General features: G+C 37.0%; 1 protein-coding gene across 5 annotated transcripts in view; it reads right to left on the bottom strand.

The window, feature by feature from the left end:
* The window catches only part of WDR27 (WD repeat domain 27), a 464468-nt gene that overhangs the window by 341985 nt on the left and 106226 nt on the right, over window positions 1–16257 (bottom strand). For all 5 annotated transcript variants that reach the window (XR_005214116.1, XR_005214117.1, XM_037817757.1 and 2 more), the window contains exon 21: window positions 5773–5894. Coding sequence is in view for 3 of the 5 variants with exons in the window: in XM_037817757.1 (XP_037673685.1) it covers window positions 5773–5894 (122 nt within the window). In the remaining 2 variants the exon portion in view is untranslated. The remainder of the gene's footprint in view (window positions 1–5772; window positions 5895–16257) is intronic.

Here is a 16257-nt window from a genome sequence, read left to right as displayed (position 1 = left end):
AGGTAGTCAAAACATCATCCCATAGTTTTCCAAAATAAAATAACTTCTCTTAAAAATATGAGAAAAACTGGTTAGCTAAATTTAAAAGAATTATATCTACCATTAAAGTTGGGTTTAATTTTTTTTAAAAGTTACAAGTAAAAAAGCACTTAGAGCTCCAAAATTAGTTTCTGCATTTGAAACTTAAACAGCTGAAATAATATAAAACAAACTCAGGAATAAAATTGAAAAAATAAAAACCTCAGACTGAGCTCTAATATGCCAATTTTCAACCTGGACCAGTTTTTATGGCTTGGTCATAAACTCCACAAAGAAAAAAAGAATGGAAAAAGAAAATGAAAATTTATAATGGAAATGCTGACAGACCGTTTTCCATATGCAAAAAAAAAATCAAACTACAATTGGCTTGAAATGACCACTTTTACTAAGAGTCATGTACAATAATTCAAAAATTAAATGAAAAAAGAACTCCTTTCTAATACTTTGTAAGTAGCATAGAAGTAGCAAGAAGTAGCATATGTCAAAAAGCATGATGAATGTAACATTTACTGCATTAAAGAAAAAACACACATGATATTCACATTTATCTTCATAACTGAAAAACCCTATCTCAAGAATGACAATATTTGGTAAATTTAGTCGATTCTCAATATATTGTATTAATTAAAGACTCCAGAAAAACTGATCCAACATACAACTACATAATATTTCAAGAATCTAGAAAGCTTGATCCTCCCTATTACACATTGGGAATAATAAATTTTTAAATTTTAAATGCTATTTGTCAAATTTCAACCTCCAAAATCCATGTGCTGACAAATCTTTTCAAAAAACCAATATGTCTCTAGATTTACATTTTACTTCCCAGAAAAAGAATTGTATCCTTTGTTTTCTGTTAGTAATAGCTACTGTGATTCAAAGCAATAAATATTTTCTTAGTATACTCTAGGTATAAGACAATTATTCCTATGTACTATAAAGGTCAGAAACATGATAATTTAAGAATTAATCCCACTCCCCAAACCACTTCCAAACTATTCAACTTGAAGTCGAATGTCTTTGCTTGAGAGTTTCACTAAACAAATTGAGCAAATTTGACTTCTACTTTTATATTCTGCATTAAAATGCTGGCAATTAGTATCTCAATGAGATTCATTTGAATTGATAAGGAATTAGAATATCTAAAAATAAGATGAGCATCAGGCTGACAATCATTTTAAGATTTAATGACTCAATTATCAAATTCATTTAAAAACCCAGAAAAATATAAAGCCTAACAATCAACCCTAAACTCAACCCAATCTTACTGAGAAAATAGTAGCACAAGATCATGACTCTTGAATACCGAAACAGTACTCCAATTCCGGCCATAAATTACAAGGCCATAAAATTACATGCTGAGCTTTGGCTGCTATAATCTTAAACACTGCCTGCCCCAAGCACATCTCGCGTTGAAAAAAGAGCACATACCAAGATGTTTTCCCAGAACTTACATGCAAGCCTCTGGCGCTTCAGCCACTTTGTTCCCACTATATATAATCTGTAGAGCGGCTGCCATAGGTGCAGACATACTAGAGTGAACGTGTTGCCAGTAGCTGCAGTGCTCTGTAAGTAAGTGCCCCTAATAGATGCCTCTGGGTTGATCACCCTGGTGTTTCATGCCTCTCTCTTCCAAAATGTAACCAGCCCCTTGTCGGGCAGCCTGGGGCAGTCCCGGCTGAGATTTGCCCTAGTTCTTCTTTCAGGGTGGGTTCTGATGCTGGTACATGGGGTGCACACTCTATCTGCCTACATTAAAAAGGAAGAAAGAGCTCAGTTCACAGTCCTGATATGACAACTGGAAGAATTAGGAAAAGAAGAGCAAAGTAAACACAAAGTGAGCAAAAGGAGGGAAATGAAAAAACCAACAGAATCAATGAAACAAAAAGTTGGTTCTTTGGAAAGAGCAAAAGAAATCAACAAACCTTTAGCTATACTGACAAAGAAAAACAGAGGATGAAAACAACTAAAGTCAGGAATGAAAGGCAGGGGGAGACATTACAACTGACACCACACATATAAAAAGGATTATTAGAGCACACAACCAACAATTGTATGCCAATATACATAACCAAATTAGATAACCTAGATGAAATGGACCAACTCCTAGAAGGACACAAACTAACTTTACTGACTCAGTGAATCCTGTCCTGGATGACGACTGAGATTAATAATGCAAATATAAAAATGTTTGTTCATGAACTAGAACAAATGTATGTCAATATTACAGGGAGTTAATGATAGAGTGGTATATAGGGAAAATGCACTTAGTGTAAACTATGGACCATAATTAATGGTATTGTTTTAATATTCTTTCATTAACAGTAATAAATGTACCACATTAATGCTAAGTGTCAATAATGGGGGGTTATGGGATAAAGGGTATGGAATGTGTTGGGGTTTTTTTCAGTAATGAAAATGTTCTAAAATTGACTGTGAAGAGGAATGTACAACTATGTGCTGATACTGTGAACTACTGACTGTACACTTTAATGGACTGTACGATATGTGACTACATCTCAATAAAACTGCTGGAAAAAAAAAGAAGAATTAAAGATCTTGACAGACAAATAACATGAGACTAAATCAGTAATCAAAAACCTCCCAACAAAGAGAAGCCCAGGACCAGATGGCCTCATTGGTGAATTCTACCAAACATTTAAGAAGAGTTAACACAAATCCTGCTCAAATTCCTCCAAAAAATTGAAGAGGGAACAATTCCCAACTCATTCTATGAGCCAGCATCACCCTAATACCTAAGCCAGATAAAGACATCACAAGAAAAGAAAATTACAGTCAAATATTTCTCATGAATATAGATGTAAAATTTTTCAGAAACAAAACTAGAAAATGAATCCCACAGCACTTAAAAAGAATTATACACCAGGATCAAGTGGGGTTTATCCCAGGTATGCAGGGTGCTGCAACATAACAAAATCAATTTATCGTTACACCTCATTAGAAGAACAAAGGATTAAAAAAAACAACAACACATGATCATCTTAATTGATGCAGAAAAGGTATTTGACAAAATTCAGCACCCCTCTGATAAAAACACTCAGAAAATGAGGAGTAGAAGGAAACATCCTTAATGTGATAAAGGGCATATATGAAAATCTCATAGCTAACATCATAATCAATGGTAAAAGACTGAAAGCTTTCCCCGTAAGTTCAGGAACAGCACAAGGAACCCCAAAGATTGCTGGCCAGTCAGGAGATACCAACCCCAGGAAGAAACAGGCCTTCTAGGCTCTGAAACTGTGATCCAATAAATTCCTGTTGTTAAGTCAACCCAATTCTCAGTATAAGCCTAAAAGGGTTGACAGAAGTGATTCAAACAGATATTTGTACACCAATGTTCATAGTGGCATTTATTCACAATTGTCAAAAGGTAGAAGCAACCCAAGTGTCCATCAACAGATGAATGGTTAAACTAAATGTGGTATTTACATACAATGGAAAATTATTTGGTAGGTAAAAGCAATGAAGTTCTGATATATGCTAAATATGGATGAACCTCAAGACATCATGTTGAATGAAATAAGCCAGGCTTAAGAGACAAATTCTTTTCATCTCACGTAAATGAAATAAGCAGAATATGCAAATTCATAAAGTCAGAAACTAGAATACCAGTTTACAGGGGGCTGGGTGGGGGGAGGGAATGGGGAGTTAATGTTTAGTTTGCGCAGAATTTCTGTTCGGGGTGATAGAAAAGTTTTCTCAATGGGTGATGGTGATGACGTCACAGTTTTGTGAATGCAATTAATACCATTCAATTGTATGTTTGGAAAGGAATAAAAAGATAAATTTTAGGTTGTATATAAGTCAACACAATAAAAAAAAAGAAACAGAACTGTATAACACAAAGAATGAACACTAATGCAAACAGAGGCTGAAATTAAAAACATAATGATAATAATATTATTTGATCATTTGTAATAAAAATACACCACAATGCAAAATGTTAATAATAGGGAGAACTGTGTGTGTGAGGGGGGTATATGCAAACTTTCTGCATGATTTTTCGGTAAACCTACAACTGCTCTAATAAAAAAATAAATAAAATAAAAAGTAAATACATGTCACTACCTGCAGGTCTGTTTGTCTGCCTCAGGGAACCCCTCCAGGTGTCTTCTCCTGCCCTCCATCCCAAAGAATCCAACTCTGGGACAAATCCCATTTTTCCCCATTGCCAAATCCCTGGAGTCTGCTTCTCATCTGAAGCCCTTCAGACTGACACCTCATACAGACTGTCCTCCTGCATCTCAAGTGTGGCTCCACTCCTGGATACTGAGCTTCAGACCATCCTCAGCTCCAGCTCTGAATCCAGGGGCCACCTCCACCTCACACCTGAAGAAAGTTGTATCCTGGTTCCACCACCTCCAGCGCCCACTTACCCAAAAACAACATGAGTAACAGCTCCATCAATGTAATTTAGCACCATCCTCCAGAATTTATACCCTCTTTCCCACTGAAACTGGCTACACAACTTTACAAATTAACACACCATGCCTGCCCTAGTAAACAGAAACTTAAATTAAGCCTGAAATGACATACTGAAACAATGGATAAGCAAGTCTTTTTAGTAAACTTACTAAGATTTCATTTAGCAGAATGATATCCTTGAACTGGAATACAGATTTCAAAAAGCATTCGAAAGTAGACCTTTAACTTGGAAAACCATTTCAAATAAATCAAAAATCTAAATTGTAGTTTTAGCCCAAAAGCCAGAACAGGTTTGTCCACAAGTCTTAAATGCTCTTTTGGACAACAGTGTCTTTTGGACTCAACAGTTCAGGAAGACATCATCAATAAGCAATAATGAATAATGAAATTGTGATAATTTTCATGTCTTAACAAATCTCTAATGCACAGCTGTCGATATTTTAAAACTATGTCTATATCAAAATGGAGTGGCTAATATTGGAACAGCTAGAAGTAAATACCTGAAACTACCAAACTTCAATCCAGTAGCCTTGACTCTTGAAGATGATTGTATAGCAATGTAGCTTACAAGGAGTGACAGTGTGATTGTGAAAACCCTGTGGATCACACTCCCTTTATCCAGTGTCTGGATGGATGAGTAGAAAAATGGGGAAAAAACCTAAATGAAAAATAAGGTGGGATGGGGGGGGTGATTTGGGTGTTCTTTTTTTATTTTTTATTCTGATTGTGATTCTTTCTGGTGAAAGGAAAATGTTCAAAAATAGATTGGGGTGATGAATGCACAACTATAAGATGGTGTTGTGAACAGCTGATTGTACATCATGGATGATTGTATGGTATGTAAATATAACTCAGTAAAACTGAATTTAAAAAAAAAAATGGAGTGGCTATATCCAATAGCCTCCACTTCAAAGAGAAGCTATTAATTTATCAAGCCTGCTTTGCATATTTACATCTATCTGACTATCATCAACCTGATTATTACTCTACTTGAAAATACCCAAACCCTCTACTAAGTTTTCAAAGAGAAAATATTACCATCAAGTCTAAAAATGGGCCCATACAATAATCAAATACAAAAGTACAAAAATTACCATTCGGTACAATATTGAAGTATCTTCTAAGGTCAAATATCAAGGCTTGGAAAATTTAATAATCACTAAAAATCTGACACTGAATTTGGTAGCTAACAATTGCAAAATTGTATCAATACATTTATTTGCATATGTTAAGCCCTTTAAACACAGGATTTTACATACTATATATGTTGTCCACTGAATTACTCACTTTATTCTGACAAATCTGATGGACAGGTCGCGAATGGGCATCTGGTATCAGTGCAGCACTGCAGCCTGCGTTGAGGTCAAATATTTCCAAAGTTCTATTTCGACCAGCTGTAAATACAATATCTGTAATCACTCAGTTAAGGTGTGCTTGCAAAAGAGGAGACATCAAAAGGGAATTTTTCCCAATGAACTTATCTGTGGAGAACGAATAGTTGTATTTCTTCTATCATTAAACTCTAGAACATTAAAAGAATCAGAAATAGATGATTACTTAAGATTTTCTGAACTGCCCCAAATGAAAAGTCTTGATCATAGCATACTTCTACCTCACCTATGAGCCCAGGTCCTTAGGCCCCCAATTATCCAGGAAGATAGTATGAGATCTTTAGCTTTTAACTATTTAACTCTTTTTTAATTATGTTTCTGGTGATGAAAATATTAATCCATCCACAATGCACTTGCTTTACAACTACTGCAGCAAAAATAGAATAAATAATCCAATTATAAATAGTGTTTACATGGCAGTAATATCCCACAGGTCATTATGATCAGTGGCCCCACACTGCTGGTTAGGTGCATGAGAATCATTTGGAAATTATAAAATATACACCTCTCCAGACTCCATGCACAAAGATGCTAATCCACTGGGTACAGAGTAAGACCCAGGAATTTGTGTGTGTGTGTGTGTGTGTGTTCATGCTTATAATATTGTGTTCATATATAAATTTATACATAAAATCTCAATACATATTTATTATGTATTTTTATTATATACAAATTTTTATATTTATATACCTTTTTTTTTAATTCTGCAAATGATTTTCAAGCAAGGACAGATTTAGAATACAATGATCTCAAACTCTGCCAGGAACCCAACAATTCCTACAGTGAGATGTCCTCTATGAGGCTGAGTAACTTAGCAAACAGGAGATGGGAGGCTGCCTGGCTGGGGGCAGCACCGGCCTTCACTCGAGCAGAGAAAGCAGTGGAGTGGTGAAGTGTTCACTCATGAGTCAGTGAACAAAAGGTGATGAAATTTCTGACAGACACATTCAACGATATGCTCCTGAGCATCAAGGAAATAACTGTCAGGAAAAAAAAAAAAGAGCATATTTCATGGAGAGAAACAAAACAACCCTTGGGTCAATGAAAAATAATTTACTACTTGATTATATTGACCGTTAGCCTATAATTCTTCCCCAAATTAGAAAGCTGATAGAAACTTAATGTAAAATGTAAGGCTTATTAGTCAGGATAAAATTCAACAAACATGAATTAATCAGCTAGTTAAGGTCAGGCATTGCCAGGTGAATTAAGAAATGGCCCCTGTAAACTTTTATGGAAGAGAAGCATACATTACTAGCTACCATATCAGAAAGAGAGCAGTAAGTATTTATTTTTATTAGAATAATTGTGAGTTTACAAAACAATCATGCATAAAATACAGGATTCCCATACACCACACCACCACCACCTCACGTTGGTGTGGAACATTTGTTACCATTGATAATAGCACATTTTATAATTGCATTTTTACAAAATTGTGCCTTTGGTACAATTGATGAAATATTATTAAAATAGTTTGATTATCCATTATTTATATTAGCATATTTTCCCCACATTCTTCTCTATTATTACCACCAAGTCATATATTTATTACAGCCCTTGAAGGAACATAGAGGTACTATTAACCATAGTCCATCGTCTACAATTGGGTTCAGTGTGCAGAATAGTCCTGTGTTTTATTTTTTAATTTTTATTCTAGTAATACATACATGAAAAAGATTTCTCTTTTAACCACATTCTCCTGTATAGTTCAGTGCTGTTGATTAAACTCCCAACATTGTGCTACCAACACCACCATCCATTTCCAAACCTTTATCATCAGCCTAAATAGAAATTCTGTACAAGTATCAACTCCCCATTTTCTAACCCTAATCTACTGCCTGGAAAACTATATTCTAGATTCTAACTCTATGAGCTTGCTTATTATAATTAGTTTATATTGGTGAGATCATATGATATTTGTCTTTTTGCGTCTGGCTAATTTCAATCAACATAATATCTTCAAGGTTCATCCAGTTGTTGCATGTATCAAGACTTCATTCCTTCTTACAGCTGAATAATATTGCATCATATGTATATACCACATTTTGTTTATCCATTCAGCGGTTGATGGACACTTGGGTTGCTTCCATCTTTTAGCTATTGTGAATAATGCTGCTACGAACATTGGTGTATAAATGTTCGAGTCCCTGCTTTCAGGTCTTCTGGATATATGCCTAGAAGTGGGATTGCCAGATCATACACCAGTTCTATACTTAGCTTCCTGAGGAACCTGCAGACTGTGTTCCACAGTGGCTGCACCATTTTACATCCCCACCAGCAATGAATGAGTGTTCCTATTTCTCCACATCCTCTCTAAACATTTAGTTTTCTGGGGTTTTTTGTTTTTTGTTTTTTAAATAGTGCCCATTCTAGCTGGTATGAAATGATAATCTCACCGTGGTTTCCATTTGCATTTCTTAATAGCTAGTGATGTTGAACATCTTTACATGTGCTTTACAGTCATTTATGTTTCCTCTTTGGAGAAATATCTATTCAACCCTTGCCCATTTGTAAATTCGGTTATTTGTATTTATTGTTGAGTAGTATGGTTTCTTTATATATTCAGAATATTAAACCTTATTGGGTATCTGGTTTCCAAATATTTTTTCCCTTTGAGTAGACTGTCATTTACTTTCTTGACAAAGTCCTTTAAAGAACAAAAGTTTTTAATTTTGAGGATGTCCCATTTATTTTTTTCTCTTATTACTTGTGCTTTCAGTGTCAAGTCTAAGAAAACACTGCCTACCACAAGATCTTGAAGATGCTTCCCCACATTTTCTTCTAGAAGTTTTACAGTCCTGTTCTTAGGTCTTTGATCTATTTTGAGTTAATTTTTGTATATGGTGCAAGATGGGGATCCTCTACCATTCTTTTGCATATGGATATCCAGTTCTCCCAGCACTTTTGTTGAAAAGACTATTCTTGCCCACCTGAGTCACTTGGCAGTCTTTCAAGTGTCAACTGGCCATAGACATGAGGGTGCATTTCTGAACTCTTCATTTGATTCTATTGGTCACTATATCTATCTTTATGCCAGTGCCATGCTGTTTTGAGCACTGTAGCTTCACAATATGCTTTAAAGGCAGGAGGTGCAACAACTCCAAAGTCATCATTCTTTGTCAAGATGTTCTTGGCTATTCAGGGCCCATTACCTTAACAAATAAATTTGATAACAGGCTTTTCTATTTCTGCAAAGTAGATTGGGACTGCGTGAATCTGTAAATCAATTTGCATAGTATTAACATCTTAATGCTATTTAGTCTTCCAATCAAAAAATGATGCAATGTCCTCCCATTTATTTAGGTCTTCATTTCTACTCTCTCCTCCAAGTCTCTCCCTCCTGAGTTTTTATTTCAGCGTGTAGGACTCCCTTTAGTATTTCTTATAGGGCAGGTCTCTCACTGATGAGCTCTCTGTTTAGGTGAATATTTTAAACTCTCTCTCATTTTTGAAGGGTAATTTTTGTTTTTCTGGATAAAGAATTCTTAGCTGACAGTCTTTCTACTTCAGTACCTTAAATATATCATACCACTGCCTTCTCGCATCCATAGTTTCCGATGAGAAACTGGCACTTGGACTTATTGCAGAGCCTTGTGTGTGACTAATCACTTTTCTCTTCCTGCTTTCAGGATTCTCTATCTTTAGAATTTTATATTCTATTTAGTATGTGTCTCAGAGTAGGTCTATTAGGATTTATTCTGTTTCAAGTATGTTGCCCTTCTTGGACACATATATTTAGGTCTTTCATAAGAGTTGGTTAAGTTCTCAGTCATTATTTCCTCAGATATTTTTTCTGCCCCTTTCCCTTCTGTTTTCCTTCTGGGACACCCAGGATGCACATGTTTGTGATCTTTGTGTGGTCATTTGAATCCCTGATATCCTGCTCAAATTTTTTCCATTCTTTCCTCTCTCTATTCTGCTGTCTCTAAGATTTCGATTGTTCTGTCTTCTAGTTTATGGATTCTTTCTTCTGTCCATTCAAATCTGCTGTTATATACCTCTACTGTATTTTTAAACTTAATTCTGCCTTTCATTTCCATAATTTGTTATTTTTGTGTGTTTTCATATTTTTATTTATGCTCATCAAGGTCTTTTTTATATTCTTTATCTCTTTAGCCATATTTTCCTTCACCTCCTTGAATTGATTTGGGCTTTGTTAAACATCTTTGATTAGTTTTCCCAAATTCTGTCTCCTCCAAAGTTTTAATTTGTTCCTTTGATTGGACCATTATCTTCCTGTTTTACTATGACTTGTAACTTTTTTGCTGATGTCTAAGCATCTGATTATCTTGATGAGTGTACTCAGAAGACCGGCTTCTCTCTCTTTGCCTAGGGTTTTATTACTGATTGACTTTAAGGCTCTTCTTTCACATTTAGTTCAACTTATTCTAGACCTTTACAATTGCCCATGTTTAAGGATCAGATTTTTTTCAGCTCTTCTTTGATTCTTGCCCTGGATCCAATTTTTAAGATTCCCCATTCTTGGGGAAGAGGATTTTTATGTCTCTTTCTGCTAGCAGCAGCTGGCTAGGAACTGGAACCTGGGGTGGCCCACCAGGAGAATTGAGGATGGGGTCCAGCAGCTGCCACACGGTAAAAACTACTCACATTCTTTACTGCATTTATCAGCCTCTTCCTCCCGCTTTTCCCTGAATGCTGTACAGTGTTCTTTTAGCCTCCAGAGCCCCAGAACAATTGTTTCAGATAGTTCCTGCCTGTTTACTGGCTGTTTTGGAGGAAGGAGTGAGTCTTGGAGCTCCGTACTCCACCATTTTCCCCAGATGTCCTCAATAAGCATTTTAGTTAAGATAAAAAATAAAACCAAAAGGTTTGATGTGAGAATCAAAATCATCTATTTAGCTTACTGTATACATTAACTTGATTTTACTATTCCACTGTCTTCTTCACCATAACTTTACTAGTCCAGGAAACTCTTGCCTTGGAACACAAAAGTTAAAAAAAAAAAATGTCCATTCCAAGAACTCCCTGAAAGTCCTATCAATTCTTTAACAGGAAACATCACACAACAGTTAATATCCCATGGCTCTTTGAACACCTTGCCTCATAATCCTTGCTCTTATCATGTGTACTGAACCTACCGTATTATATTTGCACCTTTACTTAATCCTAACCAACACTCCTGAATTGAAGGACCCTCCCCTTAAACCAGATTCCAAAATTTCAATAAATACACTGATTTTGCCCTTCCCCCTCTGAGACACTGCTAACACCCTGTCAAGACAGTGGTCTCCCTTACCACAGTAAGCAATAAAATCAGATTTGCCTTAACAACAGGTTGCTTTTGTGCTATCTGCAGGGCCCAGCAGCACTCAACAGCCCTGGAGCAGGACCCAGTCAGTACCCACACAGCCTTTCACAGAAGCCCGAGACCCTCAATTCAGAAATAATGTGCTCCTCAGAGGCCTCCTAATGCTCCCGCTTGGGTTTGTGTTCTAACAACGATCTTATAGTAGGCAAGCCTGGGTTCCATTTCATTGACTTCCCCAAATGCTGAGTTCATTATGTCTCCTAGAAGAGTAAGAAGCCCTACTTAAGAATTCTGGTGATTGATTAGATTTGTAAAACCGTATCCCTGTTGGAAATCTTCCTTATTACCAATAGCACTCCTCTTTGTCTCTGCCTGTCCTCATAAATTTTATTGTGCACCTATAAAAGGAAAATTCACATAAAAGAGGATGGGTCCAGGCCCCAGCACCAGTGCACTCCTCAAGCCAACTGAGAAATAGAAGTGTTCTTCTCAGACTGGCATCCTTCGGACAAAATTTGCCCTGAGAACTTTCCTCAGTCTTACCTTGTCCATGAGACTGAGACTCTGGTTCTGGAATTGATCTCCATTTCAAACCTTTCTATCCCTCCAGGACTATAAATCTGGTTGAGTTTTGCAGTTGGACAGCCCAGCCATTAGGTTTGGGGGTGCAACACAAAAAATGTATGAATAACTGTTTGGATTGAACAAGATTCTCCTGGGTTTGTCTCAGTTTAAACCTAAGTCTGCACCCCCTCCAGGCAACATTCCTGCTTCTGAGATGTGTTTATGCCACAACCCAAGTTTGTGTGTTTAGCTTTCTGAATGGCATAATTTGACCAAGAATAATTTAGAATTACAGCGGCTAGTTTGGAAACTTTTGATCTGAACAAATATTGTTCATTTGAGAAGCATCTTAGAACAAAAAGGGAAAAATTCTAAACATCCAATAGTTTGCATTTTTCAATGGTATAAGGAAGTATCCAAAAGAAATTTAGATACCAAAATCGTTTTCTTAAGAGATTCTTTTGGCAAGGCAGACTATGAGAAACTCTTTCTTTATATCCCTCTAAATCACATTTCAAACCCAAAAGTCTTTTTCCTCCTTTTCCTCCTCCTCCACCCTTTGTACCTCTGTTTCCCCCTGCCCATCTCTCCCACGGACCCATTCCCTTCCCCAACTATCAGCCAGAAACCCGCAAGGCTCAACTCCCTCTTAAAGTGAAACCTCCTTCAGAACAGGGGAAACCCTGAGGCCCTGGTCTCCCTCTAAGCTAACAGCCACTTCCAAAGACTGTCCGAAGACCAGCCTGGATAGTGAGAAATTTACAGAGGAGTGAAGAATAGTTTTAGGAACACATAATCCGGGGCTCCAAGATTTATACCATTAGTTCTCATTTTAGTGGGAAACACAGATGCAAAAAAAAAAAAAAAAAAAAAAAAAAAAAAAATGGATGGAAAAGGCTTGAAAATAGAAAGATGTGAGACTGACTTAAAAATTACAAAGGAAACCAAAGGGATTTAGAAAAGTTATAGATGTTGGACAGGTCTTTTGAAAGCTGTCACCAGTCTTTTTGTGAAAACAGACTGGACTCTGATTCAGCCCTGCAAGCAAAAAAAGGATGAGCCCACTGTAGACTTTAGGAATTGGCTCTTTAACACCTGTAGACAGCATTCAGAAGTAGATCCCGAAGCAGACAGGACCCCCCCCCCAGCTCTCTCCTCATTTTTTTATAAATGCCCTGAAGCCACAAATAGGGGATTTAATACACAAACAAAAACTAGAATGGGAAACAGCCCCTTTGCCAGACCTTCAGCTTCTCAGAGAGTAGTCAAAGATCTTCAGAAAAACAAAATTAGACACAGAATAAAGTAATGGTCTTACTTATAAAACAAGTTGATACTGTAAAGTCAGTCATTAAATGCCAGAGGAGAGAATCTCTTGATAAAGACACTCATAGATACCTTACCAGAAAGGACATGGGAAAATGAATTGTCAGCATTAGCAAAGAAACTAAAGGGAAAAAAATGGAGTAATCAAACAAAGGTACACTGAGGGGGAATGAAGTACCCAATTTCACATTTTACTCTTAACTCATAAGGTGATATTTTTGTAAATATTAAAGGACAACTTGCAATTTTTATTAACAGGGTACTAAAATATCAACCTTGAAAACTGCCACTGTTATACTATCTCTCCCTTGGCATCAAGAACCTATTCAGGTGGTGGGTATATCTAATAATCCTCACACATTTCCAGTGTCCCAGCCAATAATGGTCACCCTCGGACCTGTAGCCAAGGAACATTCTTTCCTTCTCTGTAACACCACACCCACTAACTTAATAGGGAGGCATTTATCATGCAAAAGGAATTGCCATATAACATGTTCTCCCCATGGTCTCCCCCTTATATTCCCCCAAGGACCTCTCTACTCATAATGAGATCATAGCTAATTTGGACACTGACTTATCAGTACCCTGTGTCTAAATTAATCCCCAAATTGAAGATCAAGGAAGTGCTAAACTTCTTCTTAGCTATCTTGTTTCCTCTTTTTCTGGCTTAAGACTACTCTTAACTATGTTACTTAGCAGGTCCTATTCTTAATATTGCCTCTTGCATCCTTAGTTACTCTGGTATAAGCCTGGCTACAATTTACTCATGAACTGGCTAAAGCATATGACCAAAGTGACTCTTGTGTTTATACGCATCTTCTTTTGGGAGCCACCCAGATTCTTGTGGTATCAGTTCACTATAAAGAATAAGTTGGTTCCCTGGGTAACAATTTGAGTATTCAGAGACTTTTGAGATGGAAAATAACACCACAGTTCAGAAATGCAGAAATCTACAACCCCCTATACCTAGAAAGGAAGGGTCACGTCTTCACCAAAATAAAATTTTGAGATGTTTGGTGGGAACTAGCTTTTATAATCAAATTTTCACGGCAACAGAACTTGGAAGAGGTCTAGACAAAAGATGATAAACATTTAGAGGTTGTATCCCTTTTGTAGAGCATCTACAAGTAAGACACACTACTTTGCTTTAGCTTTAGATATAGCTAATCATCTCAACACTACAAATTTCATTGCTGTCACCACAGTTCTTGATGAGTGGAACCAAAATGTTACAACACTATTTGAAAACCCCTTAAGGATATTTTGGGCAGAAACAGATCACTGGATTGCCCCTTTGTAGCCCAAAAGCCTAATGGCCACTACCCACAAACGAGGCAAGAACGTGCTACCTTGGTGAACTGATGATGGCCTCCAGTAAAGACCCTGACATGATGAGGATCCCTTTGGGGCCATCAGTCTTCCCTCTAGGAAAAAGAGATCCTTAGATAACTTCATTTAAGAGGGGAAAGTACTAGGCCTTGGTTTATGAGATGAAACCCTAAACCACTCAAGGGAAATCCTGGATGGCTTCCTTCTTTTTTCAAGGCTCTTCTCTTTGGGCTTTGTGAAGGGCCCAGACAGTAGGGAGAATCACACCTGCAATAGTTCAGAGAAGAACAGGCACATTAACAATGCCACAAACTTCCAGCCTAAAAGGTTCATGAAATTGGGTAAGCAATGGTGCAAAGTAGAGCCACTTGAGAAATAACACTGTTTGCTCAAGAGGGAACATGCCGCTTTAGGGAAAGAATATTGTACTCATATTACATCCCTGCAGACCTTTCCGGGATTTTTCATATTAATGAAAAGATCAGGGAAGCAAACAACAAAAAAAAACACATAAAATTAGGTAACATATCTAATAACCATATTTCTGGTTCTGCAGGCTCTTCAGACTGAGGATGGAATTTATCCTCACGGTTTAATCTTATAGTCTTCGCCCCTGGCTGAGAAACAGACTAAAAACTCTGGTGGTAAGCCTTCTCTTTCTTAGCGTTTGTGCTACAGCGTTCAGATATGTGGTCTCTAGAGTCGCTGTCACTCAGATGATCCAACACATAATCATTCAGGCAAAAGAGCAGAAACCTAATACTTATAAGGGTGAAACAACCACCCCTGGAAACTCAAATAGTGGTGAAGATCAGGTCTGATCACACCCTCAGATATTAATGGTCTATCTCTCAGCTCAGGCTAAAGAATAACACAAAGGGAGACACTGAGAATAGAAACATTCCACACATTTTACTTACTTTTCAGGAGTGAGCAATCTATGACCCATGGGCCAAACAGAGCCTGCACCTGTTTTTGTACATAAAGTTTTATTGGCACACAGCTATGATCATTTGTTTACATATGATCTATGGCTGCTTTCTGGCTACAAGGCAGAGTTGAGTAGTTACAACAGGAACCATATGACCCACAAAGTCAAAAATATTTATTATCTGGCCCTTTATAGAAAAAGTTTGCTGACCCTTGGTCTAGGAAACCCTTGCTCAGGAACATAAAAGTTGCAATTAACTTTATTGTTCATTCCTGAAAGATTTAACAACTCTTCAGGAGAAAATATCAAAATATAGTTTACACTCCAAGAATCTGTGGACCTCTTGCCTCACAATCCTCAACTTGCTGTGTCCACCAATCTTGAACTATGGTATCATAGCCCTCGCCTGAAACCAGACTTCAAACTCTCAATAAGTGCCCAATTTCATCCTTTCCCCACTTCGTTGAGGCAGGGCTGTAAGCAATAAACTCAACTTTGTCTTATCAACAGGTTGTTTTAGTGATTTTGGGGGGAGGCAGCATTTGACACATGGGAGAAGCAAAGTTAAGTGATCCTTGAAAGATGAGCCTGAATTTGTTTGGCAGGATTGTTGGGGGCACGGTACATAGTACAGTATATTTGAAACAAAAGGGTGGGTATTTCAGAGGCCGAGGGGAATTTGTCTGCAAAGGCAGTTTCAGGCAATACAGCAGAAGGGTTGAATTTCATAATTTATCTCACTTATTCCAGTTAATAAACATTTATGGAATACTTATTCTGAATCAGACATTAATTTGGATGCAGAAAATATAGTGGTAATAGAAATCCCTACCCTCATGGAATTTAAACTCAAATAAGGAGACATACATTCAACAAACAATCACATAAAAGATATTTAATTGAAGTTCAGGATAAATTCTTGGAAAGGAAAAAAGTGAGCTTATGAAAGACTTTACTAG

The sequence above is a fragment of the Choloepus didactylus genome, chromosome 24, assembly GCF_015220235.1.
Source record: "Choloepus didactylus isolate mChoDid1 chromosome 24, mChoDid1.pri, whole genome shotgun sequence".
In the NCBI taxonomy this organism is placed as follows: Eukaryota; Metazoa; Chordata; class Mammalia; order Pilosa; family Megalonychidae; genus Choloepus; species Choloepus didactylus.
The sequence above is the reverse complement of the archived record's forward strand: the minus strand, read 5'-3'. Positions and strand labels throughout refer to the sequence as shown.